At 48.6% G+C, this 2980-nt stretch overlaps 1 protein-coding gene across 2 annotated transcripts in view; it reads left to right on the top strand.

The window, feature by feature from the left end:
* Nucleotides 1-2711, top strand: part of ABCF3 (ATP binding cassette subfamily F member 3) — a 41564-nt gene extending 38853 nt beyond the window's left edge. For both annotated transcript variants that reach the window (XM_042457917.1, XM_042457918.1), the window contains 2 exons: nucleotides 865-952; nucleotides 1567-2711. In XM_042457917.1, the coding sequence (XP_042313851.1) occupies nucleotides 865-952; nucleotides 1567-1725 (247 nt within the window). In that variant the 3' untranslated portion in view covers nucleotides 1726-2711. The remainder of the gene's footprint in view (nucleotides 1-864; nucleotides 953-1566) is intronic.
* The last annotated feature ends 269 nt before the right edge of the window (nucleotides 2712-2980 follow it).

Here is a 2980-nt window from a genome sequence, read left to right on the forward strand (position 1 = left end):
ATCTACCTTCCTCATCCACACCAGTTTCCAGTCCAGAGCATGGGGCCTCTGTAAACCCCCTACATACACACTGGCTAATAGGGCCAGAAATTGGCTCCTGGGCCAGCTGCAGTTGCCTCTGTCTGTTGTAGAGGCTGAATCATGGATTTGGAAGAGACCCAAGGGCAATGCAGTCCAACCCCATTCTGCCATTCAGGAACTCACAATCAAAGCATCCCTCGTAACAGATGGCCATCCAGCCTCTGTTTAAAGATAGCCTCCAAAGAAGAAGGCTGCACCTCTCTCCAAGGCAGCGTCTTTCAATGTCGAACAATTCTTACTGTCAGGATGTTCTTTCTAATGTTGAGGAGGAATCCCTTTTCCTGTAGTTTGAGTCCAATGCTTTGGGTCCTGTTCCCTGAAACAGCAGAAAACAAGCTCCATCCTCAACATGACACCCCTTAAAATACTTAAACAGGGCTATCATATCCCCCGTTAACCTTTTCTTCTCCAAGCTAAACATACCCAGCTCCCTAGGTCTCTCCTCACAGGGCCTCATGGTCTCCAGACCTTTCTCTTCCAGCATGTCTGCAGTCTTCATGCCAGGTGATGAACCAAAGCCCCTGCTCTGTGTCCTCTCTCTGTGAATTGACTGGCGGATGTAGCATTTGCCAGAGATTCTTTCAGCGTACCTTCAGAGCCACATTTCTTCTGCATTGGTGAAGTGATGGCTAGTAAAAGCCCTGGGTTATAACACAGCCTCTTCAGTTTCTGGCCTTCTTCATGTGGGATGCTTGCCATTAGATGGAGGGATGTGTATTCCAAGCTTGCTTTGGGACTTTTCGAAGCTAGTCCCAACTTAATGGAGTCTTCTCTTCCTTCCAGCCCCAACTTCTACATTCTGGATGAGCCGACGAACCACCTTGACATGGAGACCATTGAGGCCCTGGCAAAGGCACTCAACAATTTCCGGGTAAGTCTTCCTTAGAGATGCACTGGAGGACCTAGAGATTCCTAGAGAGGTGTCCTCTCAGGTAAAAACATGGTGTTTTTGTTATTTGCAGTTTTTCCCTATTCATGAGGGTCTTCTTCCCCTAACTAACCCCAGTGAATATGGAGGGACAACTGTATTGCAAAATCTGCAGGGAATGTACCAAGCCCAGTGAGAACAGGGTTTTTTAAAAAATTAGGAGGATATTACAAGGAACTGAACAGTGAGATTTGCAATTAAAAAAAACAAGCAAAATTGTTCTCAAAATATCTAATAGGTCACATTTTTTAAAAACCGTAGCCTTCTAGTCCCTCCTTGCCTTTGTTTGGTTAGTTGTAACCTGTTGCTTACGGCCCCCACAGTGCCACTGGCTGCCTATCCCTTATGAAGGCTTTGCCAGACAGACACTTGCCATGACTTAGATTCGTGGTGGACACCTGTGGCAGATCCAGGGGCCACTTTTCTGTCCCTCCAGAGGAGACTGCATAAACTGCCCTCCTGAGTACCCAAACCAGTGTGGCTGGAAGTCCACTTCTGGTTTTGAAAATATAAAAGAGTGCTCTGATGTCAGACATTCTTCCTTCATCTTGTTCTAGGGTGGCTTGATGCTTGTTTCCCACGATGAGCGCTTTATCCGACTGGTGTGCCAGGAGCTGTGGGTGTGTGGAGAGGGAACGGTAAAACGCATCGAAGGTGGCTTTGACGAGTACAGAGACCTCCTGCAAGAGCAGTTCCGGAAGGAAGGCTTTCTATAAAGCGGATGCCCAGGCGGTGTGCATGAGCTGGTTTGGAGCGGAAATGGCTGCCCAGCAGCCCTCATCCAACCTGACGGTGCAGCAGGGATTCCACCTCCATCGTGTGAACATCAGCTGCGTGTTCTCCTCTTCGGGGAATGCTTCCTTCCCCCAGAAACCAACACCTGCTGGGTATTGCCAAAGGGAAGAGGAAAGGGAACAGTGTTGCTGTGGGATGTGTGCCAAGTCTCTGCTGGGCAGGGACCGGAGGAAGACAGCTGAGGGAAAGGTGGGAAGTGTTCAGTGCTGCTTGAGTGAAGAAGGAGAGTGAAGAAGGATGAGGCATCTGCTTCAGCGCAGGCCTTCTTCTCTTTCCATTGGTCTGTAGAGGTGAACCTGCTGCAGTCATGCTCAGGGAGCATCAGAAGGCTTCTTGGCGTAAATGCTGCTAGATGTTGCACATTTCAGTAGCTTTTCCAGGACATGGGCTGGGACTCCAGTCTGAGGTTTGAAATGGTGAGGATGAGGGATTTTCCTTCCCTCCTCCCACCCCAGGCCCCCCTGGGAAGAGCTGCAGCTTCTTCATTTAACTGTCAAACACACCAGCCAGACTCTCTTCAGAAAGCACTTCTGGTTCCATAGCTTGGCCTTATATTTCTCTCTTTTCTGCTCAGAAGGCAATGCCTTTGTGTGCTGAAAGGGACCCCTCACACCCAAAAGGGATAGGTATTGCATAACCCATGGTTCTGGTGGTGGAAGAAGTGCAATGCCGGTTCCACTCTCTGCCAGAAGGTGACAATCTTCATTGGGGCTGGGGCTCCTGCCTTAAGGGTATCACAGACCCACCCAGTCTCTGGCCTCCCAAAGGAGGTCTGAATCCCACGCAGGACTGAGGTCTCTCCCAGCTAACACACACCACGTCTTGGTCATTGAAAGAGGATTAAAGAGTTTTAGCTTGAAAGTCAATTTTTGATCATCAGCATTGAGGTTGCTCTGTAAATAAAATGGGCTTTCTCTGGCTTTGGACTTCATTGTTTTCCTTGTCACTGTAACTGAACTGAACAGGGAAATGACTGTATTGTCGGTTCATGAAGTACACTGTAAAAGGAGCCACAGGAGGGAACAGAATATTCCCTCGTAGGAGTTACCCTCAACAACAGACAAGATAGTAAAATGTGGGCTAGACAGTACAACTGTTAGGTAGATTAGTAATTGGTTGACCGGCCGAACCCAAAGGTTGCTCAGCAATGGCACCTTTTCTTCATCATGGAGAGAA

Source organism: Sceloporus undulatus, chromosome 3 (assembly GCF_019175285.1).
Source record: "Sceloporus undulatus isolate JIND9_A2432 ecotype Alabama chromosome 3, SceUnd_v1.1, whole genome shotgun sequence".
NCBI classification, from domain to species: domain Eukaryota; kingdom Metazoa; phylum Chordata; class Lepidosauria; order Squamata; family Phrynosomatidae; genus Sceloporus; species Sceloporus undulatus.